This window comes from Bos grunniens, chromosome 15 (assembly GCF_055505025.1).
Source record: "Bos grunniens cultivar Pamir isolate PY7600 chromosome 15, Bosgru_T2T1.0, whole genome shotgun sequence".
Taxonomy (NCBI): Eukaryota; Metazoa; Chordata; class Mammalia; order Artiodactyla; family Bovidae; genus Bos; species Bos grunniens.
Window position 1 is genome coordinate 80241355 of NC_141179.1, and position 27016 is coordinate 80268370.

Genomic DNA, 27016 nt, shown 5'->3' on the forward strand with positions numbered 1-27016 from the left:
TGGCACTGATGTTTCAAAGATGCTCATTAGTGTTTGTGAAAATACTTGTATAATTAGTCTGAAGAAAAAGTACTGACGTCCTATTCTGCTTATATATTAACAATAGCAAAGTGTACATAGAATTAAAACAGAAATCCCCTTATTTTGCTGTGGTTTATCATAGAATAAAAATATTACCTTGTTAGTATCTTCAGAACTATCTGGATATTGATAAAATATGACACTACATGAGCTATACTGCTTACCTGTCATGAAACCTCTGTCTTGGCTTCCTCGTGTGCTTCATGACATGCATAGTAAGAACAACTTATGGATTCTTTTCCATCCTCTGGGACTCTCCCTGAAGAGATGACAAGCAATTTCTTGCTTGACCCTGAAGCATTTGAAAGCTTAACAGAAACAAGGGAGGGGGTATTTTTGTTAGTGGTCCAGGATTATTTATACACACCAATGAGTTAGAATATTTACAGGTATTTTTTTGTGTCATTTCACCTTTTACTCTTGAATAATTTTCTTCTTCACATGACCCTAAAGTTTATTCTCTGTGTTTGTGTGGCTAGACTATGCTACCCAGATGTTTAATAAAAAAACAGTCAAGGTGTCTCTGCAGAGATACTTTTTTAGATGTGATAAACTTTCAAAGCAGTAGATTTTGAGTACAGCATATTTCCCTCCAGAATATGGTGAGACTCTTTCAATTAAGAGTGAGAAACCCCAAAGAAAAAGGAATCATTTTTCCAGATTGCCACAAAAAAAGTCTGCCTAGGTTTCCTGCATTTGTGCTCAGCATCATCTAGTGCTGTCTGCCACCCACCCTGGCCCACAGATTTCTGCCTTACCATCCCCCATTATAACATTGTACACTTTCTTAAATAAATCTATTTATCTATCTGTCTATCATATATCTATATTATATTCCCTGTAATACCCTAATACGACCATATAGGAATCTGAATTAATATATCTCATCTGTAAGACAAGCCTGTCAGCATTCCTTCAGCTCTCCAAAAGTCTCTCTAGTGGATTTCAAAATGCTGTGCTAAATTACTGTTCTATGGCATATTTAAAATGTTTAAATGAAATACAAATAAATTTTGTGTGTGTATATATATATATATGCAGAATTTTGTATATATATTCTTTGCTTTTTTTAACTCTATGGAGCAGTCATGTCTGACTCTTTGTGACCCTATGGACCTTAGCCAGCTCTCCTCTGTCCATGGGATTCTCCAGGCAAGGATACTGGAGTGGATTTACCTTTAACACATTTCAATATTTCTTGCTTTTCCATCATGTCCAAAATCCTCTCCAGTTCTGCTTGTCTACCTTGACATATGTTTTCATGTGTCTCATGTAATCCACATATTCTACAACAATATAACTTGTTATTGAGCTGTAAATGTGCATTGTTGAATATAATTCAGTAGCTATTTGTGGTTTATCTATGCTGTAGCTTTTCACTATTCATTAAACTAAAAATTCATGGATTTTTTCTTTATTGATTCTTTTTTATGGCCAATTAATCTACGACCAAGTAGAAAATAACACTGCAATGAAGAAAAGATGGTTTCTTCAACAAATGGTGGTGGGGAAAATGGACAACTATGTGTAAAAGAATGAAATTAAAACATTCTCTATCACTATACATAGTAGATTAAAGGTCAAAATGTAAGACCGGATACTATAAAACCTTTAGAAGAAAATATAGGCAGAGCACTCTTTGATATAAACCATCTCCCAGAGTTATGGAAATATAGACTACTCTTTCTTATCCCATATTGTTCCAAGCAGCCTTAAACTTGATTAAAAAAAAAAAATTATGTTGAAGTAATTATAGGATCACAAGAAGGTTTCAAAAAGAAAACATGGAGACTTCTGTCCATTTTAGTTCTCTTAGTGGTAACAACTTGCATAAAACAGTACAATATCATAACCATGAAATTATCTTTGGTAAAATTGACTAAATTTGTTCAGACTTCACCAGACTTGCACGCACTGATTTGTGTATCTTCATTTATATAATCACATACCCTCCTCAATGTTATCATATGTGCACAGTTGTATAACCACACTATTGTCAGCACACAGACTTACTTCATCACCATGGATATCGCTCATGTCGTTCCTTCATCGTCACGTCCATTCTCTCCTCTAATTCTTATCTTTAACCTAAAGATAAAATAAAATACTTACCTTAAAATACTAAAATAAAAATTTTACCTTAAAATACTAAGCAGCTTTCATCACTATAATTTTAACAATTGAATATTTTATAAAGAAAATACCACGTGTAATCTTTCCCAATAGGTTGTGTTCATTCAGCATAATTTTCTTGAAGTGCATTTAGACTTTTTGTATATCAATGCCTGTTCTTTACCAGGGCTGAATATTATTACATGGTGATACACCTTATTCACTCATTGAAAGACGTGTGGATTGTTTTCAGTATTAAACTATGTGAAGTGAGTAAGTTTACCAACTCATTCAATTTATCTTTGGTTTTGTTACTCAGCACTTTGTACTTTTCAGTATACTGATCTTGTTTATGTATTTATTTATTTGTTTGTTTCACCAAAACATTTCATTTTGCTCTGGTAATTTACATGCCTTCTTAGTTTCTACTCAATTATTTTATTATATTAATATTGGCGAGATTTAAATGGTATGTGTGTAAATTACTTTTAATGTGAAATATATTATTTTCTCATTATGCATTATTGTTTCCATATTTTGCTAATTCAATTTGATACAATTTTGTTTAGAATTTTTGAATATATATATTAAGACTGATACTGTTATTTTTTTCTTAAAATAACTTCTCTTGCACTTTTATAACAGGAAAGTTTTCCAAGTAGTGTTAGGAAATGTACCTTCTCTTTAGTTTTCTGAAGGAATTAGAAGTTATTTGTTTACCTCTTTAGCCCTAAACATTATGTAGAGTTTTGCAATCAAAGCACCTGAATCAGAATTTTGAGTGGAGTTATTTTAACACAAATTTATGCTTGAGATTATCTTAATTCTTAATTTTTTAATAGTGTGTCTTAGTGTCCAAACACATCAATATATATATATTTAAATTATATCCTTTCATATGGTTCTGGCCTTAAGCATAAATTGCTATTTCAAAGAAATATTGGGGTTGGTAAATTTTCCTTTTCATCTAATTTTATTTATTTAAAAAATATTATTATATTATGCATTAAATTATATTTACATCAAAAATGTCCATTCAAATTATTCATTTGTGTATAAACTGGTATTTTTCAATGTTTGCATTCTATGAAAAATTAGCCAACTTCCTTAAATAACAGATATATGGAATATTATATATACTTAGTCACAGTTAATTTTTAAAATTCAGATATTAGAGACTATATCTTTCCTCATTATGAAAGTTATAGTGTTAAGTGCTCGGTTCTGTCTGATTCTTTATGACCCCATGAACCGAACCCATCAGGCTCCTCTATCCATGGGATTCTCCAGGCAAGAATACTGGAGTGGATTGCCATTCCCTTCTCCAGAGGATATTCCTGACCCAGGGATTTAACCCAGGTCTCCTGTACTGCAGGCAGATTCTTTACCATCTGAGCTAGGGGACAGATCATGAGAGTTATAACCATTCATTTAAGATGTTTGGGGAAGAATATATAAAGAAAAATATAAAATTAAGCATTTTAATAATCTCAATAGCCACTACTATCTAATGTTATTTTACTGTATTTCTGTCAACATAATTTCCTAGAAACAAATGTTTTTATTTTACTCATATGTGTATTGTTCATACTTTTTTCCTAATTAAAAATCAACTGTAAAAACTTTTAGTAATATTTATTTTATATGTGTGTGTGTGTTAGTTGCTTAGTCATGTCCGACTCTTTGCAACCTCATAGACTATAGGCCACCAGACCCCTCCATCCATGGGATTCTCCAGGCAAGAACACTGGAGTGGGTTGCCATTTCCTTCTCCAAAAGGAACTATAGAAAGAAAGAAAATGAAGTCACTCAGTCATGTCTGACTCTTTGTGACTCCCATGAACTGTAGCCTACCAGGCTCCTCCATCTGTAAAATTTTCCAGGCAAGAGTACTGGAGCAGGTTGCCACTTCCTTCTCCATATTTTTATATGACATTATACATATCTGGTATCTGGTCCCATCACTTCATGGCAAATAGATGGGAAACAGTGGAAACAGTGTCAGACTTTTTTTGGGGAGGCTCCAAAATCACTGCAGATGGTGACTGCAGCCATGAAATTAAAAGACGCTTACTCCTTGGAAGGAAAGTTATGATCAACCTAGATAGCATATTCCAAAGCAGAGACATTACTTTTCCAACAAAGGTCCGTCTAGCCAAGGCTATGGTTTTTCCTGTGGTCATGTATGGATGTGAGATTTGGACTGTGAAGAAGTCTGAGTGCCAAAGAATTGATGCCTTTGAGCTGTGGTGTTGGAGAAGACTCTTGAGAGTCCCTTGGACTGCAAGGAGATCCAACCAGTCCATTCTGAAGGAGATCAGCCCTGGGATTTCCTTGGAAGGAATGATGCTAAAGCTGAAACTCCAGTACTTTGGCCACCTCATGTGAAGAGTTGACTCCTTGGAAGACTCTGATGCTAGGAGGGATTGGGGGCAGGAGGAGAAGGGGACGACAGAGGATGAGATGGCTGGATGGCATCACTGACTCAATGGACATGAGTCTGGGTGAACTCCAGGAGTTGGTGATGGACAGGGAGGCCTGGTGTGCTGCAATTCATGGGGTCGCAAAGAGTCGGGTACGACGGGGTGACTGAACTGAACTGATACATATTTCCTTGATGCTGGGTACGATTGAAGGAAAAAGGAAAAGAGGATGAAAAAGTAGTAGATGAGAGGATTAGGTAGCATCTCTGACTCAATGGACATGAATTCAAGCAAAATCTGGGAGATAGCAGAGGACATAGGAGCCTGGTATGCTGCAGTGCATGGGGTTGCAAAGAGTTGGACATGACTTAGCAACTGAACAGCAAAAACAACATACACATAATTATTTTATTTCAATGAATGTTATTCATTGAAATTTAATTGACTACATAGAAAATTCTACTTCTTTGTTGGCAGACAAAGAAGTGAGTCTAGTTCTTCAATGATGTAAAGAAAATGTCTTGAATGTTAAAAATACTAAAAGTAAGCAAAAAAATGGGGGACTTTAGTGACGGTTTGGAGGAAGTTGGTCCAGATATCATATGATATATATCAATTGTTACATTTCACATTACACATTCGCTATAAATACAGCATAGACAAAATCATGAGACTGCCTCCTTTTTACTTCTTAAAAGAGAAATTGAGTTTGCTTTTAACACACTTTATGGAAGAACATGAAGACTAAAATGGAGTGAATGTGCTAACACAAAACACACACATGTACACAAACACAAATAGATACTTTAAAGTTTATTCCAAAGACTGACTGTCCTAAAAGTCATTTCATTCTCCTTCTGTACTTACTGTTTTTCATCATTCCTACATAGCTTACTCTCCTTGACTGCTTTTATGGTCTATTGTGTCCTAATTCATCCCACTGTACTCCAAAATTGATTTCATATTTTGCTTATATTTTGACTCTTGTCAAAGATGGCAAATATTTTCCTGTTTTTTCTTACACTAATAAATTTATATCACATAGAAGTGTGAATGGGATGTAGAAGTTATTCTCTAAATATCTAAACTGTTGTGTCCATTTTCCCCTCTGAAAACACAAAAAGTGAGATATGAAGTCCTTAACCTAATTTGTAGAAATCACATTGACACTGATCATTAGGAAAAGATACTACATAGTTTTCTCCACATCTTCTGTAGTGCATATTTTACATCTTTGTTTCTTAAGCTATAAATCAAAGGATTCAACATGGGAATAACAAGAGTGTAAAATATAGATGCCACTTTATCAGTGTCAAAGGAATGACTGGACTTGGGTTTCACATACATAAATGTCAAAGTGCCGTAGAACACTGTGACCACTGTCAGGTGGGATCCACAGGTAGAAAAAGCCTTCTGCCTACCTTCAGCAGATTTCATCCTGAGAATAGCTGCAAGGATGAGCAGGTAAGACACAAGAACTATCGCAAGGGTGAAAGTCAAATTAAAAGCTGAGAAAATCATTATCATAAGTTCAATTTCATGTGTGTTTGAGCAAAGCAAAGATAACAAAGGGAAATTGTCACAGTAGAAATGACTGATAACATTATAGCCACAGAAGAATGAATTAAAAAGCTTTATGGTGATCAACAGAGACACGAATGTGCTATAGACATAGGGGATTGCCACCAGCACTTTACACACCCTTTGTGACATGATGACTGTGTAGAGTAGAGGGTTACAAATGGCCACATAACGATCATAAGACATTGTCGCCAGAATAAAAAGTTCATTAATAATGAACATGATGAAAAAACCCATCTGTGTAGCACACAAATAATAAGAGATTTTATTCTGATCCACAACAAAATTTACCAACATTTTGGGGCCCACAGCTGTTGAGTAACCCAGATCAGTAAGAGCCAGGTGCCTGAGAAAGAAGTACATGGGTGTCTGTAGCCTGGAGTCCACCTTAGTGAGGATGACCATGCCCAAGTTGCCCACCACTGAGATCACGTAGATGATGAGGAAGAGCACAAACAATGGAGCCTGCAGTTCAGGGCGGTCCGTGATTCCCATGAGGATGAATTGACTCAGCACTGTTCTGTTGTGTTCTTCCATTTTATCAGAAAACATAGGCTGGATAGAGACCTCAGAGTAGTAAATAGTGTTATGATTTAAATCCTGGTGATTTTTTAGCATTCAAAGTTAATGTAAATATAATAAATTTAATTTTAAAGTTTAGATTCTATTAAAATGACTGCCTCCTGGAAGTAAAGCATACATTTAAAGACATAGAAATGGTTACAGAGATAGCAATACAGTTGGAGAGAGGGCTAGGTTTGTCATTTTCCAGCGAGAAAAATTAGTTCCCCAAAGAGCATTCAATAATATCTTGAGGTGGTTTGATTGTCACCAGTGGAGGAAGTGTGCTGCTGGCTTCAAATGGTTATAGCCCAGTGACACTTCTAAATATGATACTGTATTATGGTATCCCCCCAACCAGAAAGAATTATTATGCTTCCCTTGTGGCTCAGATGGTAAAGAATCTGCCAGCAATGCAGCAGACCTGGGTTAGATCCCTAGGTCAGGAAGATCTCCTGGAGAAGGGAATGGCTATCCACTCCAGTATTCTTGCCTGGAGAATTCCATAAATGGAGGTGCCTGGTGGTTAGAGTCCACTTTTACAGGCTTTCCTGGTAGCTCAGATGATAAACAATCTGCCTGCAATGCAGGAGACGCTTGTTCAATTCCTGGATGGGAAAGATCCCTGGAGAAGGTGTAAGTGAACCACTCCACTTTTCTTGGGCTTCCCTGGTGCCTCAAATGGTAACGAATCTGCTTGCAATTCAGGAGACCTGGGTTTGATCCCTGGGTTGGGAAGATTCCTTGGAGAAGGGAACAGCTACCCATTCCAGTATTTTGGCCTAGAGAATTCCATGAACAGAGGAAGCTGGCAAGCTACAGTCCATGGGGTTGCAAAGAGCTGGACACAACTTAGCAACTTTCCCTTTACTCAAATGCCAAATGGCTATTTTTGGCAAACACTGACACATGTGTAGATATATAGATTGATATAAAAATAGATAAAGGAAACAGAAAGGTAAAGTATTGACATAACCTTTATTACTTGACAACTTTTTAGTTATATATTATATGCTATCAATTCTGTAACTACAAATCTTTAATTTGTAAGCTGTCTAAGATGCAAGTGTGTTTTCATGTGTACAATTATGTAAGTTAGTTCAGGTGTCTGCCATACATTATAATGCACCTGCATCCATGTAGCTGTGATTTTTTGTACTTACTGTACAGTAGTTTGTACTGTAATATACCATCTTTATTTCTATCCCAGGATATCTGGAAGCAAGTGTACAAACAATGGTGATGGGTGCTATAAACCTATTAAAGTTCAATACTAAATAGTCAATTGCATTAGTTGGGGACCTAGGGTAACTTTGCTGATGAAAAAAGAAAGTGTTAGCTCCTCAGTCTTGTCTCTTTGTGACCCCATGGACTGTGGCCCACAGTCTCCTCTGTTCATGGGATTCTCCAGGCAATAATACTGGAATGAATGGCCATTCCCTTCTCCAGGGGATCTTCCAGACCCAGGGATCGAACTGCCATCTCCTGAATTACTGGCAGGTTCTTTACCATCTGAGACACAAGGAATCCTACAGACAAATCAAACTTGCAAACATGCTCTCGGAAGGAAACCCGTTATTATGTAGAGGACTTACTGTAATTATAATTTATAATTATACTTACATAATTACAATTATATAGTATAACATAGTCATGTTCTAATTGCATAAATTTTTAAAATCCTATTTGCAATTGTGTGTAGACACATTTAGTAGTCCCTGTATTCAAATATATTTATGTGAAAGACCTTCTGTCTACTGATAGTAAAAGATGAACTAATTAATACTCTTGACTAATACTGGACAGAGGTGTAAAAGTAAGGAAATTCTATCAGAACATATTAGACATTTGTCTTCATACAAGGAAATTTTAAGAAATATACATAGGTTGATATAATCTTTATTCCTATATTTTGGCATATACAAAGGAAAAATTTGGCAAGTGTAAATTTTGTGAATATCTTTACATACATTGGCAAAATCAACTGTTTATTGCAGGGTTGCTGTGAAAATAATCAAAAATAAAATATTTCAAATTATTCATGGTACCTTAAAAACCCTCAAAATCAATTACATAGGAATTTTTTGTTGTTTGTTTTCCACTTCTTAGTAGAGACAGCAGGTTACCTAAAATAGATTATGCTTACACAGGTACATATAAATTCATTTTTTGTGACTTAATTTTTTGTCAGGATTATCATGATGATTAATAGGTTGATACCTGTGTTCAGGTAACAGATCCCAATTTCGTGACTACAAGGGGACTGTCACTTCTTTTGAATAATTTATGGACTATCTTACCTCATATATGTAATGTATATTAACCTAAAATTTTGCACATTTCTTCCCCCAAGATTATTTTCAGTATAACTGACATATTCCGAGTTGTTGGTAATGTGTAATGTATATTTTGTCAAGGAGGAACCAAAGATATTGTAAGGAAACTGAGCAAATCGAGAGAAAGTGATGTCACTGGAATTTGTTTTATATAATGAAATTTTATAAACATTACTTTTGGATAAAGACATTGTCCACCTTATATAAAAAATAAGTTTTAAATCACTATATTACACAATAGGATACTGGCAAAATAAAATATATGTATGTGTTAGTTGCTCAGCCATGTCTGACTCTGTGACCCCATGGACTGTAGCCCACCAGGCTCTTCTGTCCATGGGATTCTCAAGGCAAGAAGACTGGAGTGGTTTACCATGCCCTTCTGCAGAGGATCTTCCAGACCCAGGGATCAAACCCAGGCCTCCCACATTGTTGGTAGATTCTTTACCATCTAAGCAACCAGGGTCTACCCTTATATATATATATATATATATATATATACACATATATACTCTTTGCTGCCCCATGAACTGTAGCCCACCAGGTTCCTTTGTCATGTAATTTCCTAATTACAAACAAAATAATAGTGTCAGGAGCTTCTTAAGTTTAATAATTCAAAAAATATTTTATTAAAAAATAAAAATATTTTAAATGTTAAATTATAAATATGTTTGTAGGAAATAAACACACCTCAAATAAATCTTGTGTACAAGGCTGTGAGCTTCTGATATCATGTCCTTGCATACATTAATTTCTTATGTCAGAAATACTGAGCTACAATTAATTTTCTTAAATTAATGAAAGGAGGCATAGAAGTCTTGTTTAGGTGCAATTTTTGAAAGGCTAAGAATAAATAATTACACTGGCAAGAGCTGATTTTCCTGTAAGATAATTAAGGACTGAAAAGATTATTTCTAACAACATCAGAATTGTATGGAAAGCATCAAATTACTTTTTCCTATTTGCTATCTGTGTTGATTATCTGATATTTCATTTTAAAATCATAGTCTTTGAGAAAATTACATGTGTTTTCTGTCTGATTCCATTGGAAACATGCTGTACATTATATCATCACCATAACACTCAGCAAAGTCCCCTAGGCCCCAAAAATTACTTTTCACATCTCAATGCAAAGGGGAAATCCCCATTTTTCTCATCAAAAGATCAGGAAAAAAATTAAGCATTAATTTAAATGTTCATTAAATATACAATTTTTGAGAGGAGACTAAGAAAAGCTCAGAATCAATAACTAAAGATTTGGAAAGACAATAACCTGGAAGTTGACTACTTGCCACTTCATAATTTTTCCATAAGTTATATATATAATTTCTTACTCTTTCAGTTCAGTCACTCAGTCATGTCCGACTCTTTGCAACCCCATGAACTGCAGCACACCAGGCCTCCCTGTCCATCACCAACACTCCCGGAGTTCACTCAAACCCATGTCCATTGAGTCAGTGATGGCATCCAGCCATCTCATCCTCTGTCATCCCCTTCTCCTCCTGTCCCCAATCCCTCCCAGCATCAGAGTCTTTTCCAGTAAGTCAACTCTTTGCATGAGGTGGCCAAAGTACTGGAGTTTCAGCTTTAGCATCATTCCTTCCAAAAAAAAAATAAAAAACAAAACAACCCAGGGCTGATCTCCTTTAGAATGGACTGGTTGGATCTCCTTGCACAAGAGACTCTCAAGAGTCTTCTCCAACACCACAGTTCAAAAGCATCAATTCTTTGGTGCTCAGCTTTCTTCACAGTCCAACTCTCACTTCCATACATGACTACTGGAAAAACCATAGCCTTGACTAGACGGACCTTTGTTGGCAAAGTAATGTCTCTGCTTTTGAATATGCTATCTAGGTTGGTCATAACTTTCCTTCCAAGGAGTAAGCATCTTTTAATTTCATGGCTGTAATCACCATCTGCAGTGATGATGCATCTTACTCTTTAGGCTGTCTTATCTCTCAGTTTTGTCCTTTCTTATATGAATTGTCATGCGGGAAAGACTCTTAAGAGTCCCTTGGACTGCATGGAAATCAAACTAATCAATCCTAAAGGAAACCAACTCTGAATATTCAATGGAAGGACTAATGCTAAATCTGAAACTTCAACCCCTTGGACACATGACGCGAAGAGCTGACTCATTGTAAAAGATGTTAATGCTGGGAAAGCTTGAAGGCAAAAAAAAGAAGAGGGTGGCAGAGTATGAGAAAGTTGAATAGCTTCACTATCTCAATGAACATGAATTTGAGCAAACTCCAGGAGAGAGTTAAGGACAGGGAAGTCTGGCAGGCTGTAGTCCATGGGATAGCAAAGAGTTGGATACAACTTAGCAACTGAACAACAAATTCACATATTGAAGTCTTGATATAGAACATAAATATTACATAAGCATTGTGGCACTGATGTTTCAAAGGTGGTCATCAGCAGTGGTGAAAATATTTGTATATTAATCTAAAGAAAAAGGGGAGCCGTCCTATTCTGATTGTGCATTAGATAACAACCTGTTATCAATAACAGGATGCATACAGAGGTCAATCAGAAATCTTGATATTTTGATATGCTTGGTTATAGAATAAGTGCTCTATTGCAAATTACCAAACTACTTGTATATTGGTAAAATATGATACCACATGAAATATACTACCTGCTTACCTGTCACAAAAGGTGTGTCTTGATCTGTCCATGTGTTTCAGAATATGCCTAGTGAGAGCAATTTATGGAAACTTTTTCAGTCTCTGTGTCTCTCCCTGAGGACATGATAAGCAATTTTGTGATTGTCCCTGAGGCATTGGAAACCTTAATGGAACCTAGGGAGCAGATGTGTTTATTACTAGTCCAGTGATTTGTATTCCCCCAAAGTGAGTAACGGAGAAGGCAATGGCACCCCATTCCAGTAGTCTTGCCTGGAAAATCCCATGGAGGAGCCTGGTGGGCTGCAGTCCATGGGGTCGCGAAGAGTCGGACACGACTGAGCAACTTTACTTTCACTTTTCACTTTCATGCATTGGAGAAGGAAATGGCAACCCACTCCAGTGTTCTTGCCTGGAGAATCCCAAGGACAGGAGAGCCTGGTGGGCTGCCATCTATGGGGTCACACAGAGTCGGACACGACTGAAGTGACTTAGCAGCAGCAGCAGCAAAGTGAATAAGATTTATTTGTGTGTTTTTCCTCTTAGTTAGCTTCCTGTTGATTCTGTTGCTCTGGTGTACTCTGATCCCACCAGATAGGGATCTGGAATAATGTAATTTACCTATACAACAAGCCTGTCAGTATTCCTATCATTCTGTAATGGTCTCCTCAAGTGGGTGATGCAAAGGGGATCTGTTGAATCAGTCTTATTGTGTTACATAAAACATGTAAATGAACTAAAAATAATAGTACATTGTGCATATACAAACTGTTTTCTTTCATATTTCTTTCTTCTTATTTTTTTTTTAATATAGGGGATTACTGTTTTAATTGCTGTGCTGTGCTCGGTCACTTAAGTTGTTTCTGACTCTATCTGAATTTTCATAAAGTTGATTGCCAAAGAATAAGTTTTCATTTCCTCAGCTGAGTGCTCAAGAGTGATTCGTCTTAAATATACCCATTGAACTCTGATGCAGCTCAGTTTATAAAGTTTACTATGATAGCTACTAATTTTGATATCATGATCTATAAACTCTTCACTAGTTCTATAACAGAGAACAAACCTGCCTCCATATCACATATTCCTTTAGCTCTGAATTATATGCTCCGTTGCCTGTGCTTAGTCATGTTGGACCTGTCCCTTTTTGAAAATGAATTTGCATATAGTCTGAAATATACCTAATAGCACCTTTTTAAAACTCTGATGTTTAAAGGTACAAAGAGTGTAACAATTGTCTTGCTGGAGGTTGGCATGAACATTATGACCAGATCTGTGTGGACTTCTGCAAGAACACAGCATTCCTGCACTGAAAAGTTTGCAACAATCAGCCACAACCCTTTCCCTTTTATTATTAAAGAAGCCTGAAGTCTACCTCTGTTAAGATGATTCTTTGGAACATTAGTCTACCATCTTCTCTGCTTGCTGGCTTTCCTAATAAACTCACTATTCATTGTACCAGGAACTCCTCTCTTGATGTATTGTCCTATTCTGCAGCACAAGCTTAGGCTGGGTAACAATTCTGGGTCCCAGACAGAGACTTTGCCCTATATTGTTCTCTAAAGATTTTCTGTCTTACATTTTGCATTTTTCTACTTTTAATTTGATTTTTAAATGGTTTAGATAAACATTATTTGTAGTTTGTTTCCCTTCAGTTCAGTTCAGTTGCTCAGTCGTGTCTGACTCTTTGCAACCCCATGGACTGCAGCACGCCAGGCCTCCCTGTCCATCACAAACTCCTGGAGTCCACCCAAACCCATGTCCATCGAGTCGATGATGCCATCCAACCATCTCCTCCTCTGTTGTCCCCTTCTCTTCCTGCCCTCAGTCTTTCCCAGCATCAGGGTCTTTTCAACTGAGTCAGCTCTTCACATCAGGTTGTTTCCCTTTTGAATGTCTAATTCATCTAGCCCCATTTTAAAATAGACTTTTATTGAATTACCTTTGCACATTCATAAAGAATTAATCAGATTTCAAGGGCAACTTGTGAGTTTTTATTCTGTTCTGTTGATTTATATGGCCATCTCTCCACCAGTACTAGCAGTTTTTATTACTGTAGCTACATAGTAAGATAGTAAATCTTAGCACAATGAGGAGTGATCATTCTTTATTATTCTACATTTTAACATATGTTGGGTGGGCTTCCCTGGCAGCTCAGATGGTAAAGAATCTGCCTGCAATGCAGGACACCAGGGTTCAATCCCTAGGTCAGGAAGATCCCCTGGAGAAGGGAATGACAACCCACTCCCGTATTCTTGCCTGGAAAATTCCATGGACAGAGGAGCCTGGTGGGCTACAGTCCATGAAGTCACAAGGTCACTCTTCAGATTTAGTTATTCTAGGTCTTTGGCTTGTCATACATATTGTAGTATAAACTCATCTGTGTCTATAGAATATCTGCTGAAACTTCACGGACTTTGAATTAAATCTATAGATCACTTTAGAGAGAACTAGGATCTTTACCACATTTAGTCTTTCAACTGTAAACTGAGTATGTTTAACATCTCATTCCGAACATCTTTGATTTTGTTAATTAGTATTTTTTACTTTTCAGTGTACAGATCTTCTTAATTTTTTTCTTTGTTCCACAAAAGTGTTTCACTACACTTGATGATGTCCAAGTTTGCTTAGTTTTCGCCTAAGTATTTCATTTTACTTGAGGTGAATTAAATGGTACGTATGTAAATTTATTTTTTAGTATTAAACTTATGATACCTTTCAAAATTAGCTAATATTTATGCATTATTATTTATACATATTGTTAGATTAAATCTGTTCAATTTTTGTTTAGAATTTTTGAATATCTATTAAGACTTGTATTTTTTTCTTAATATCTTTTCTTGTTTTTTATACTACTGGAAAGCATTGATTTAAAAGTTGGAAAATGCAATAGATTTTTTTGTTGTTTGGCTCCAAAATCTCTGCAAATGGTGATTGCAGCCATGAAATTAAAGGACGCTTACTCCTTGAAAGGAAAGTTATGATCAACCTAGACAGCATATTAAAAAGCAGAGACATTACTTTGTCAACAAAAGTCCATCTAGTTAAGGCTATGATTTTTCCAGTAGTCATGTATGGATGTGAGAGTTGGACTGTGAAGAAAGCTGAGCACCAAAGAATTGATGCTTTTGAACTGTGGTGTTGGAGAAGACTCTTGAGTGTCTTGGACTGCAAGGAGATCCAACCAGTCCATCCTAAAGGAGATCAGTCCTGGGTGTTCATTGAAAGGACTGATGTTGAAGCTGAAATTCCAATACTTTGGCCACCTCATGGGAAGACTTGACTCATTGGAAAAGACCCTGATGCTGGGAGGGATTGGGGGCAGGAGGAGAAGGGGATGACAGAGGATGAGATGGCTGGATGGCATCACCGAGTCAATGGACATGGGTTTGTGTGGACTCTGGGAGCTGGTGATGGCCAGGTAGGCCTGGGGTGCTGCTGTTCATGGGGTCACAAACTGAACTGAATTGAAAGAAAAGAAGAAAATCAGTTACTTCTTATTCCTCAATATCAAGTAGTCAGTGCACAAGAACCTGATTTGAGGGAGTTATTTTTAATATACATTTCTATTGAGATAATCCTTATTCTACAATTTGTTGTAAAGTGTTTCTTAGTGTACATACATGAATTCATACACACATTTATATATATGTTTAAATTACACCTCATGTTTCTGACTTAAAACTCAGATTACTGTTTCAAACACAATAGGGTTGTTAAAGTTTCTTTGTATTTGTCTTTTTCTAGTATTCTAGTGATCTTTTAACATCGTTTCTGTATTATGTATTAAATATAATCGATATTCAAAATACTCTATCAAATTACTCATTTATGCTGGTAAATCATTCATTTACCAACTCCTATTTTTTCAAGTATTCATATTCTATTAAAAATTGGAAAACTTCCTTAAATAAAGTTTGTGTGTGTGCTAAGTTTCTTTAGTCATTTCAGACTCTGTGTGACCTATGGACTGCAGCGTGCCAGGCTCCTCTGTCCATGGGGTTTTCCAGGCAAGAATACTAGAGTGGGTTGCTGTGCCCTCCACCAGGGGATCTTCCTGATTCAGGCATTGAACCTGTGTCTCTTATGTCTACCTGCTTTAACAGGTGGGTTCTTTACCACTAACGCTATTTGGGAAGCCCAAATAAAGTATGGATTCAGATAATATTGAAATAGAGAGTAACATAGAATGAATGAAATGTATTGGAAACTTATGTGAATCTGAATTTTTCCGCTTTTGTACATCATTTTAAGGGGACTTTCATATGAAGCACACTGACTGATTTTAGAAAAAGTATATTGCATTATGCTTACTCAAGATTTTTTTCAATTCCAAATATTAGACACTTTCTTTATCATAAAAGTTGCAATTATTTACTAAAGATGTTTTGGGAAGAACATATAAGCAAATTTATTAAATTAAGCATACTAATAATCTCAGCAGCCATCAATAACTAAAATTAACATTTCACAGTATCACTGTCCAATATAATGTTCTAAGAAGATAGTTTACGTTTATAAGTAAATATTTCTTAGCTATATTAATTTTCATAATTTAAAATCAACTATAAAAAACTTATTAGTAATATTTATTTTTACAAATGAATTTTGTTTATTCAAATTTATTTGACTGCATGAAAAATGTTAATATTTTTTATTAAAAATGTTTATTTATTTTTAGCTGTTCTTGGTATTCATTGCTGTATGCAGGCTTTCTGTAGTTGCAGCAGGTGGGAGCTTCTGTTTTTGTGAAGCACAGGCTCTAGGTATTCTGGCTTCAAAGATTGTGGCCCAAGGGCTTATCTTATCCAGAGTATGAGGGATCTTCCATGACCAGGGATGAAACCTGTATCCCTGGCAATGGCAGGCAAATTCTTAAGCACTGGACCATCAGAGAAGTACTGATCACGTGCAAAATTTTAGTCCCTGACAGTGGCTGAAAGAAAGAATCCAGCCCTCTATGAAATAAATAAAAACCATGAATGTTAAAAAATATGAAAAGTAAACAGAAATGTGGAGAGATTTAAGAGTCTCTTGATGAAAGAGAGATGGCTAAAACTGGAGTTTCAGCTTTAGCATCATTCCTTCCAAAGAAATCCCAGGGCTGATCTCCTTCAGAATGGACTGGTTGGATTTCCTTGCAGTCCAAGGGACACTCAAGAGTCTTCTCCAACACCACAGTTCAAAAGTATTAATTCTTTCATGCTCAGCTTTCTTCACAGTCCAACTCTCACATCCATACATGACCACTGGCAAAACCAGAGCCTTGACTAGTGGACCTTTGTTGGCAAAGTAATGTCTCTGTTTTTCAATATGCTATCTAGGTTGGTCATAACTTTCCTTCCAAGGAGTAAGCGTCTTTTAATTTCATGGCCGCAGTCACCATCTGCAGTGATTTTGGAGCCCCCCAAAATAAAGTCTGACACTGTTTCCACTGTTTCCCCATCCATTTTCCATGAAGTGATGGGACCAGATGCCATGATCTTCATTTTCTGAATGTTGAGCTTTAAGCCAACGTTTTCACTTTCCACTTTCACTTTCATCAAGAGGCTTTTTAGTTCTTCTTCACTTTCTGCCATAAGGTTGGTATCATCTGCATATCTGAGGTTATTGATATTTCTCCCAGCAATCTTGATTCCAGATTGTGCTTCTTCCAGCCCAGCATTTCTCATGATGTACTCTGCATATAAGTTAAATAAGCAGGGATACAATATACAGCCTTGACGTACTCCTTTTCCTATTTGGAACCAGTCTGTTGTTCCATGTCCAGTTCTAACTGTTGCTTCCTGACCTGCATATAGGTTTCTCAAGAGGCAGGTCAGGTGGTCTGGTATTCGCATCTCTTTCAGAATTTTCCACAGTTTATTGTGATTCACACAGTCAAAGGCTTTGTCATAGTCAATAAAGCAGAAATAGATTTTTTTTCTGGAACTCTTTTGCTTTTGGAAAAGACTCTGATGCTGGGAGGGATTGGGGGCAGGAGGAGAAAGGATGACAGAGGATGAGATGGCTGGATGGCATCACTCACTCGATGGACGTGAGTCTGAGTGAACTCCGGGAGTTGGTGATGGACAGGGAGGCCTGGCGTGCTACAATTCATGGGGTCGCAAAGAGTTAGACACGACTGATCGACTGAACTGAACTGAACTGATGAAAGAGAGAGAGAACAGTAAAAAAGTTGGCTTAAAACTCAACATTCAGAAAACTAAGATCATGGTATCTGGTCCCATCACTTCATGGCAAATAGATGGGGAAACAGTATTTTGGAGGTGGCACCAAAATCACTGCAGATGGTGATTGCAGCCATGAAATTAAAAGATGCTTGTTCCTTGGAGGAAAAGCTATGACCTATCTAGACAGCATATTAAAAAGCAGAGACATTACTTTTCCAACAAAGGTCCATTTAGTCAAAGCTATGTTTTTCCCAGTAGTCATGTATGGATGTGAGATTTGGACTGTGAAGAAAGCTGAGCACCAAAGAATTGATGCTTTTGAACTGTGTTGTTGGAGAAGACTCTTCAGAATCTCCTGGACTGCAAGGAGATCCAACCAGTCCATCCTAAAGGAAATCAGTCCTGAATATTCAATGGAAGGACTGATGCTGAGGCTAAAACTCCAATACCTTGGCCACCTGATGCGAACTGCCAACTCATTTGAAAAGACCCTGATGCTGCGAAAGATTGAAGGCAGGAGAAGGGGATGACAGAGGATGAGATGGTTGGATGGCATCACTATCTCCATGGACATGAGTTTGAGTAAACTCCTAGAGTTGGTGATGGACAGGGAAGCCTGGCATGGTACAGTTCATGGGATCACAAAGAGTTGGACACGACTGAGCAACTGAACTGAACCTGAATGGCACTTTGGAGTAAGGTAGTATGAACATCAAAACATGTACATCAATTGTTTCATGTCACACTATACTTTCACTCAAAATACAGCATAGACCAAGTCATGGAACTGACACATTATATTTCTTAGAAGAGGAACTATGAAATCAATGCAGTGAGATAATGTATCCTTATCAACATATAATGCACACTCAATCAGTCAAATTTGAGGGAAAACAGCAACATGAAAGAGAAGTAACAAATATAATTTATAATATAGTGAACCTCTTATGTAAATATAGTTTGCATATGACCCTTATATGGTCAATTTGCAAAATGACACTTAGACAAGAATTATTTAAAGTAATTTTTGTCTCTAAGAAATTTGTCGTAGTTGATATATTCACAAGTGTAGACAAAAAGACTGAATAAAACAAAAACAGATGCTGTGCTGACCTGAGTTGCTGAAACGCCATGATGTTGAGTGAATAGGTTCTGTAGAACTCATATGTCATAATAATAAAACTGAGGAGAAAAAACAGGAACCCAAGTTCCCCATGTGGAAGGAGGGTGTTTGAACAAACTCATATGACTGTTGAGTTTAAGTCATCCCACTCCAAGGAGCTTGATTGAAATCACAAATAAGTTTGCTGTTAACATAGACCATGAAAGAGTATGAATGATAAATCAAAATAAATGTTAATAAACAAAAACCCACACCTGTACACAAGCACACAAAGAAAACTTCAATGTTTATTCTAAAAATTTGAGAATAAAATGAATCATTTAAATTCCCCTTTTGTACCTACCATTCTTTCTCTCTCTTTTCTCCATAGCATGCCCAATCTTCTTGACTATTCCCTGGTCTACAGCTCCTAATTCATTCTAATACACTCTAAAAATTAATTTAACTACTTTGCTCATGTTTCATTTCTTTTTCTCAGAAATGGCAAAGTTTTTTTCTTCTGTTTTTCTTACATGAATGGATTTATATCCCTTGGAAGTGTGAGTGACATGCAAAAGCCATTCTCTAAAATATGTGAAGAACTTATTTATATTTGCTTTTTCTTCTGAAAGCACAGATAGAAAAGTATAAAGTCCTGAAACTAATTTACAGGAATCACATTGATAGTGATCTTTAAGGAAAAAAAAATATTTCATAATTTCATCCAAATCCTTTATAGGGCATATTTTACATCTTTGTTCCTCAAACTGTAGATCAGGGATTTAACTTGGGGATAACAAGGGTGTAAAATATAGATGCCACTTTATCAGTGTCAAAGGAGTGTCTGGACTCTGGTTGCACATACATAAGTAGTAATGTTCCATAAAACACGGTGACTGCTGTCAGGTGGGACCCACAGGTAGCAAAAGCCTTGTGCCTGCCTTCAGCAGAGTTTATCCTGAGAATGGATTCAAGAATAAGAAGGTAAGACACAAGAACTATCAAAAGGAAGACTATCAAATTAAAACTTGCTAAGAATAATATATTGAATTTCATGTGTAGTTGAACAGAGCAAAGATATCAAGGGGAGACAGTAACAGTAGAAATGTTTGATGATGTGGTAGCTACAGAGGATAAATTAAAAATCTTTACAGTGACTAGAAGAGACACAAATGTGCAATAGAAATAAGGAGTTGCTACCAACACCCAGCACAACCTTTGTGACATGGTGACTGGGTGGAGCAGAGGGTGACAGTCATAGGGCATTGCTTTCAGAATAACAAGTTCATGAATAATCAACAGAAGAAAGAAAGCTAGTTGTACTGTGCAAAAATAATACAAGATTTTATTTTGATCCACCACAAAATTTGCTAACATTTTGGGTACCTTGGTTGTTGAATAACCAAGATCAGTAAAAGCCGGGTATCTGAGAAAGAAGTACATGGGTGTCTGTAGCCTGGAGTCCCTCTTGGTGAGGATGACCATGCCCAAGTTGCCCACCACTGAGATCACGTAGATGATGAGGAAGAGCACAAACAGTGGAGCCTACAGCTCAGGGCGGTCTGTGATTCCCATGAGGATGAATTCACTCAGCAGTGTTTTGTTGTGTTTTCCCATCTGGGCTTATTGGAAAATCTATTCTTGACAGAGATAGCACAGTCATGTAGTACATTTAGGTAAATTTTTGGTATTTTATATATCTATATTTACATTTTAAGCTTTATTAATACTCTATGCTCTCTGCCTGGAAATAAAGCCTAGATGTATAGAAATATTAACAGAAATGAAGATAGAAATACATGTGGAGATAGGGAGAGATGTGTAGCTTCCCAAAGGGGAAAATTTGTCCTCCAAAGAATATTTGATAATGCTTTGAACAATCTTGGTTTTCATCACTGCAGGACAGATACTACTGGCTTCTAATAGTTAAGATTTAGTGAGGCTTCTGAACATCCTACTAGATTAGGGTAGACCCAATAAATAAGGATTGCTGCTGCTGCTAAGTCGCTTCAGTCGTGTCCAACTCTGTGCAACCCCATAGATGGGCCCACCAGGCTCCGCTGTCTCTGGGATTCTCCAGGCAAGAACACTGGAGTGGGTTGCCATTTTTTTCTCTGATGCATGACAGAGAAAAGTGAAAGTGAAGTCTCTCAGTCGTGTCCAACTCTTAGCGACCCCATGGACTGCAGCCTACCAGGTTCTTCCATCCACGGGATTTTCCAGGCAAGAGTACTGGAGTGGGGTGCCATTGCCTTCTCCAAATAAGGATTATACAGCCCAAAATGTCAGAGAACTAAGATTGGCGAACCCTGATCATGTGTGTGCATATAGCTACAGTCCATAGGGTAGCCAAGAGTCAGACACAACTGAAGTGACTTAGCACACACACACATAGATCCATACAAAGGTAAATAAAAAACAGAAAGGAAAAGAAGTGATATACACTTTAGCTTCTTTATGGGTGGGAATGTTTAGAAGCCCTCACTTTAAAACATATTTATGTGAAAGACTTTATGTCTACTGAATGCACAGGATGAAATGATGAACACACTTGCCTAATATTGGAAAGAGATCTGAAGTTAAAGAAATTCTATCAGATCATGTTAAACATAATCAGCTTTCGTATCAGGAAACATTTTGAGAAGTGTGCATAGACGATATAATCCATTATATGTACATTTTTGGTACATACAAAGTAGTACTTTGGCAAATACAAGCTATCTTAATCTCTTTATGCATGCATGCCTGCTCAGTCACTTGAGTTGTGTCTGACTCTTCCCAACCCCATGCACCTTAGCCCACCTGCCTTCTCTATCCACAGGGTTATCCAAGTAAGAATCCTGGAGTGGCTTTCTGTGCCTTCCTCCAGGGGACTGAACCCTTGTCTCCTGCAGTGCGGGTGGATTTTTTTCCACTGAGCCATAGTGGAAGCCCCTAATATCTTTATATCCATCAGCAAAATCAACTATTTCTTGCAAGGTTGTTGGGAAGATAACTAAGAATGAACTCTTTCTGTATGTTCATGGAACCTGGAAATATCTTCGTATGTCAGCTAAATAGGATTTTCCTGATATTTATTTTTCATTTCTTAATGGAGACAGCAAGTTACCTAAAACAGGTTTTTTTTATACATGTACATACAAATTCTGTTTGTGTGACTGAACTTTTTTTCAGAGGTATGATGATGAATAGATATTGTGTTTCCATGTAAGAGTCCTCAGTGCCCCCACCATGACCAACTTGATGCCTACAAGGGGCGTAGAATCAGTGCTATATTGCAAATCATCAGACAATCTAGATATTGGTAAAATATGGCACCACACAAAATATACTATCTGTTTACCTGTAATGAAAACTCTGTCATGGCTTTCTCGTGTGCTTCATAAAATACATATTGTGAACAATTTATGAATTCGTTTCTGCCCTTTGAGACTCTCCCTAAGGAGATGCCAAGCAATTTCTTGATTATCCCTGAAGCATTTGAAATCTTAACAGCAACAAGGGAGGAGATGTGGCTATTAGTAGTCTTGAGCAATTTGTGTTTCCCAATAGCCTAGTCAGGATTATTTCTGTGCATTTCATTTTCCTTTTCCTCATACTTGCTGCTGCTGCTGCTAAGTCGCTTCAGTCAAGTCCAGCTCTGTACGACCCCATAGGCAGCAGCCCATACTTTAGTTCATATTAATTCTGTTCCTATGGTTCACCCTAATACAACCTCATAAAGATTTGGATTAAGATATATTTTATCCATAGTACAAGCCCTTCAGCATTCCTGTAGCTCCTCAGTGATCTCCTTAAGTGGATAGCATAATGGAGATGTATTAAGTCATTGTCTTATTTAAAATGTTTAAATGCATTAAATATAATAATATGATGTGTCTAGATAAGATCATGTTTCCCTTTTCTTTTTTTTCTTTTTAAAACTCTAAGGAGAGGAATTAGCTACTTCTATTTTACATTCTCATTCCATACAGCATCAGTGTCATTTTTATTACAGAATTCTCTTTCACTTGCTTTGTTTTCATTACATTTCAATGTACTGAAATGTTGAATTCAACATTTTCACTACCACATGCAATACCCATTCTCATTTTTCTGTCTCAATTCACAGATTCTACTGTGCTTCATGTAAGCCTTGCATGATCAATATATTTTGCAGTATTGTCATATTTTGTGCACATATGTTTTATACTGTCTACCTATTATTATTGAACAGCAAATTGCATTGTTTAATGTAATTTGCTGATTATTTGTCATATACCATGATGTGGTTTTTTTCTTCTTTATTCATTACAGTAAAAAATACATAAAGAAAGTTGTGGATCTTTTCTTTATAAATGTATATGTTGTTGTTTTTTCATCCTCAGCTATCATGAACACTACTACAACATATAGGCCAATAAAAAGCCTTAAGTTTGACATGTTAATATGTTGTGAACAAATTCTACATGATACACACATCACATATCTGCCTCTGTGAGTGTTCCTGTGTAGACAGAGATAGAGACAGGACTTTTGAGTTTTTATGCCAGTCTGATTTGAGAGTCCATACCACAGATCATGGGAGAAGTGCTTGCTTTTTTCAAATGCCAAATTTTTAACAAAATATCACAGGGCATCACAAAGAAACACACAGAAATATCACAAGGAAACAAGGAAAATAGATCAATTCAAATAAACATAACTCTCCCATATATAAACAAACTGAGGACACAAACAGAGGTAGAAAGTAATTTAAAGAGAACCAAATCAAAAACTCAAAAGCCAAAAACATAACAATTGAATTAAAATTTTACTACCTGGTTTTACCAACAGATTAGAACAATCCAGTTAATAATCAAGGAATTAAACTCAAGTCATTTTAAAGTATTGAGTATGAGGAGTGAATAATAATAATACTAATAGTAATAATAATAAGTGAAGAGATACTAAGGGACTTAGACAACACCACTAAAATAGTTTATTTAAGGAATTAATAGGCAAGAATTCCCCACATTTGAAGAAAGACAGATAACAAAGTACAAATGTAAGAAACTAACACATATAAGTGGGGGGAAAACTTCCATAACTCACACAGAAACATATTATGATCAAGTTGTGGCAATTAAGTCATTTAAATTTCCCTTCTGTACCTACTATTCTTCCTTACCCTCACATAGCATACACACAGTCCTTGATTGCTCTGATGGTCTATTCTACTGTCCTCTAAAATATACTTAATTGTTATGCCTATATTTCATCACTTCTCAGAGATGGCAAAGGTTTTGCCTTTTTCTTTTTGCCAATGTGTTTATATCACTTAGGAGTGTGACTATCAAGTAGAATACTCCAAATTCATGATCATCTTATATGTATTTGCTTTTCCCTCTGGAAGCACCCACCACAAGGTGGAAAGTAGCCAACCTAGTTTGTAGGAATGACATTGACAGTGGCTTTTAAGGAAAGATATTGCAAAGTTTTTTCCATGTCCTTTGTAGTGCGTATTTTACATCTTTGTTTCTTAAGCTATAGATCAAGGGGTTCAACATGGGAATAACAAGGGTGTAAAATATAGATGCCATTTTATCAGTGTCAAAGGAATGACTGGACTCTGGTTGCACATACATAAATATCAAAGTCCCATAGAATACAGTGACCACTGTCAGGTGGGATCCACAGGTAGAAAAAGCCTTCCACCTACCTTCAGTCTACTGAAGTTCATCCTGACAATAACTGTGAGGATGAGCAGGTAAGACACAAGGACTATTAGAAGAGAGAAAATCAAATTAAATCATGTTAAGGCCAGGATAATTAATTCAATTTCATGTGTGTTTGAACAGAGCAGTGATAATATGGGGAGACTGTCACAGTAGAAATGACTGATGATGTTATAGCCGCAGAAGGATGAATTAAAAATGTTTACAGTGACTAGAAGAGAAACTAATGTGCTATAGAGGTAGGGGATTGCCACCAGTGCCCGGAACACCCTTTGTGACATGATGACTGTGTAAAGCAGGGGGTGACAGATGGCCACGTAGCGGTCACAGGACATTGTGGCCAGAATAAAAATCTCACTAATAATGAACATGATGAAGAAAGCCAGCTGTGTGGCACACAAATGATAGGAAATTTTATTCTGATCCACAACAAAATTTACCAACATTTGGGGTCCTACAGATGTTGAATAACCCAGATCAGTAAGAGCCAGGTGCCTGAGGAAGAAGTACATGGGTGTCTGTAGCCTGGCATCCACCTTAGTGAGGATGACCATGCCCAAGTTGCCCACCACTGAGATCATGTAGATGATGAGGAAGAGCCCAAACAATGGAGCCTGCAGCTCAGGGCGGTCTGTGATTCCCATGAGGATGAATTCGCTCAGCACTGTTCCATTGTGTGTTTCCATTTAACCAGAGAACCTATTTTAATAGAGACATCATATAGTCAATGATGTCATTAATGAACTTTAGTGATTTCTTTTAGTTTACATACATATAAATAAAATAAATTTAAATTATATTTTAAACACAAAGAAAAAATTCTGCATCCTATAAATAAAACATACAAATATAAATAGAAATAAAAAAGAGAGGTAAATATACATCTGGAGAAAGAGAGAGACCTATAGTTTTTCAGTGATGAAGATTAACCCCCCAAAGAACATGTAACAGTATTTTGCGGCATTTTGGTTGTCAGCACTGGAGGTAGTTAGAAACCAGTGAGACTGGTATTTATCCTAGTATATTAGGGCTGCCCCCAAAACAACAAAGGAGCTTCTCCAATGGCTTAGTGAGTAAAGAATCTGCTTGCAATGCAGGAGACTCAGAAGACATGCGTTCAATACCTGGGTTGGAAGATACCCTGGAGGAGGAAATGGCAACCCACTCCAGTATCCTTGTCAAGAAAATTCAGTGGATACAATCTGTGGGATAACAAAGTGTTTGATGTAGCAACAAGGAATTATACAGAATTGAACAGAGGTTTAAAAATAAGGGAGTTCTAACATCATACCACACTGTGTTTTTATTTTTATTTTTACTTAACAGGGAAACATTCCATATAACATACATGGGTTGATATAATCTCTGTTACAGCTATACTTTTTGTATATGCAAACGAGTACCCTGGCAAATATGGTAGGTTATTTCAATCTCTTTCCTGCCAGGTTGTTGGGAAGATATATGAGATTTAAACATTTAATTCCATTTATGTTATCTGAAAATACCCTTCAATGTCTAATACATAGAATTTTTGTGTGCATTTGCTTTTAATTTCTTAGTGGAGAAAGCACGCTACCTGATTTGGATTCTCCTTACATATGCATATATAAATTATTTTTGTGTGACTTCCTTCTTGGGTGTATGATGGTGAATAGACTGAGGGCTGTGTTACCCAGGAAACAGCCCTCAGTGTCCCCACTCCCCCCATGACCCCTCCGCATGACTGCAACTGGGACCATCAGTGAGCTCTTGCTCTAGGTATTTTAATCTTCTATATAACTTAAAATATGTAATATATATTTACTTAAAATGTAACATTTTTCTTCCTCCCCAACTGCATTTTCATTAAAACTGACATATACTGAATTATTTGTAACACGGACAGTATATTTAGCCAAGGAGAAACCGAGGTCACAATGAGGAAACTGAGTAACTCGAGAGACTGTGATGTAACTAAAATTGGTTTTAGATAATGAAGTTTCATAAATACTTCCTTTGGATAAAAGGGTTATCTATAGAAAAAGAAAAGTTTTAAATTGTTATATATTACACAATCAGTCAGTCAGTCAGTTCAGTTGTTCAGTCGTATCCGACTCTTTGCGACCCCATGAACCACAGCATGCCAGGCCTCCCTGTCCATCACCAACTCCCAGAGTTCACTCAGACTCATGTCCATGTCACATACTGAAAAAAGTTAAAAAAGGATATACAAGCATACATCTGTATCTATCTATCTATGTTTATATGTATCATACATTTCCAGAATGTTTTTTGTCTGCTTTCACATTAAGGCTGCAAATAGCATCCATACAACATTAAACGCAGAG

The 27016-nt window shown here is 36.6% G+C and overlaps 1 protein-coding gene and 2 pseudogenes across 2 annotated transcripts; all 3 read right to left on the reverse strand.

The window, feature by feature from the left end:
* Positions 1 to 5792: 5792 nt before the first annotated feature.
* LOC147358694 (olfactory receptor 8K3-like) lies at positions 5793 to 6734 on the reverse strand. The gene has a single exon (XM_086338701.1). The coding sequence runs from the start codon at positions 6732 to 6734 to the stop codon at positions 5793 to 5795; it is 942 nt and encodes a 313-aa protein (XP_086194827.1).
* A 12992-nt stretch (positions 6735 to 19726) lies between these two features.
* LOC147358695 (olfactory receptor 8K3-like) lies at positions 19727 to 20610 on the reverse strand (annotated as a pseudogene).
* Positions 20611 to 24160: 3550 nt separating this feature from the next.
* On the reverse strand, positions 24161 to 25384 carry LOC147358696 (olfactory receptor 8K3-like; annotated as a pseudogene). Its single transcript, XR_015141701.1, has one exon. The product of XR_015141701.1 is annotated as an olfactory receptor 8K3-like (transcript).
* Between the last annotated feature and the right edge of the window lie 1632 nt (positions 25385 to 27016).